Source organism: Aplysia californica, unplaced genomic scaffold (genome assembly GCF_000002075.1).
Source record: "Aplysia californica isolate F4 #8 unplaced genomic scaffold, AplCal3.0 scaffold00255, whole genome shotgun sequence".
In the NCBI taxonomy this organism is placed as follows: domain Eukaryota; kingdom Metazoa; phylum Mollusca; class Gastropoda; order Aplysiida; family Aplysiidae; genus Aplysia; species Aplysia californica.
In genome coordinates, this window is record NW_004797525.1 from 138,466 (window position 1) to 140,050 (window position 1,585).

At 44.8% G+C, this 1,585-nt stretch overlaps 1 protein-coding gene across 1 annotated transcript in view; it reads left to right on the forward strand.

The window, feature by feature from the left end:
• The first annotated feature begins 78 nt into the window (after positions 1 to 78).
• LOC101862422 (FMRF-amide neuropeptides-like) overlaps positions 79 to 1,585 on the forward strand; it is a 2,835-nt gene continuing 1,328 nt past the window's right edge. The window contains exon 1 of the mRNA XM_005100667.1: positions 79 to 211. Coding sequence (XP_005100724.1) covers positions 79 to 211 — 133 coding nt within the window. The remainder of the gene's footprint in view (positions 212 to 1,585) is intronic.

Below are 1,585 nucleotides of genomic sequence, written 5' to 3' on the forward strand. Positions count from 1 at the left end.
CATCTACGTACGTGTCATCAGTACATCCGGCTCACACCGCGGAAGCTCTGACCTGAGAAACAACGCGTTGCTTTATTGATGAGCAAATTAGTCCTGGTGATTAGAATTGACGACTTGGAGGGAATAAAAGCTGTGGTCAGAGGATGGGGTGGACATTTCTGGTCCCGGTCTTCCAGAGACATCCAGAGCGAAAGAGGCAGTGAGTACTTGGGTGAGTAGAAGTTGTCACAATTTGTCTCTTTTAAGGACAAGCGGGCTAACCCAGATTTAAGAGGTTTCTAGTAATCTTGACCTACACTAAAAGTGGGCATTACCCTACCGATAGGAGAAGTTTGGTTTATTTGGTGTTTATATTTGTTTGGTTATAGAGAAAACTCTCTTTGTCTTTAAATGAAATTGAACAAGGGGCAAAAACTTTACCTTCGATTTTCTCAAAACATCATTTTTGGGGAAAGCCCCCTTGCGCTTAAAAGTGACCAATTCTGCCTTTACATCATCATTTTCCATCCGGGGATTTTCGGGGCCTAGAAGTATAGTGTTCGCCCCTATTTTAATAGTCCCCCTCCCCCCCCCTTCCGGGCAGTGCTACTGACTGAAGTGTCTTTACGCCATTCCCAAAGGGGGGGGGGGGGGGGGTAATAACATTTTTTATGCACAGTAGAATAGTAAATGGGCTGCTTTATTAAGGTCATGCTCATACTGTGCGGGAACAACATAATGGGAACTGCTGCTTTTTCTTTCCCCATCCTTACTATCGTCATTTCTCCTCTACTTCTTTTGTACGTTAGTCCCTCTTCTGTAAACTGCTATTTCCAGGGTGTCTTGATAGTCGGAGCATACTTTGTGCTGTTGAGGCTAGAGAGGTGAGCAGAGTAAGCCTGACTCCCCGTTTGGACTTCTCTGTTGACATCCACCCCTTGGCGCTCGTATGACCTTATGCAGTTGGTAGCGCCGTAAAACCTTACTAAAACAAACATATTGTTTCCGGGTTCGAAACCTGAACGGGGACGGAACATTTTTTTCTCTCATGAATTTTGTTTCCATCTCCTTTCCTGCTCATTAACATATTCTGTCGTCTGCTTTCGTTTCCATTTTCTTCCACCCCCCCCCCTCCCCGGCCTCCCTCCTTTGGGTTCCTGACTCGTTCTGCTGCTTTTCTACTTCTACTCCTTGCTCTACTGTCTTGTTCTTGGTCCATGTTTGGTATTGGTAGGAGAGTGATGGGATGAATATGATGTTGATCATTATGAGTTTTGTTGTCATGGGGATGTTGGGATGTTTCAGTAGTGGAGTAAGCTGGTAACTAACATTATTGGCCTTTTGTACTCGTTTTTCAATTTCTCTGTTCAGTCGCCCAGCCTCTGTGAATATACTTCCGAGGTATTTAAATTCTTGGACCTGTCTGAATTTCTCTTGTTTCACAACCAATAAACGTCTTGTGAGCGAGAATAGCATGGCTTTGTATGTCCGTGCTGAGACAATTCGCGCGCGCGTGTGTGTGTGTGTGTGTGTGTGTGTGTGTGTGCGAGCGCGCGTGCTTTGCATCTTTGATTGTGTGTTTGATTGTATGTTTACATCTGTGTTT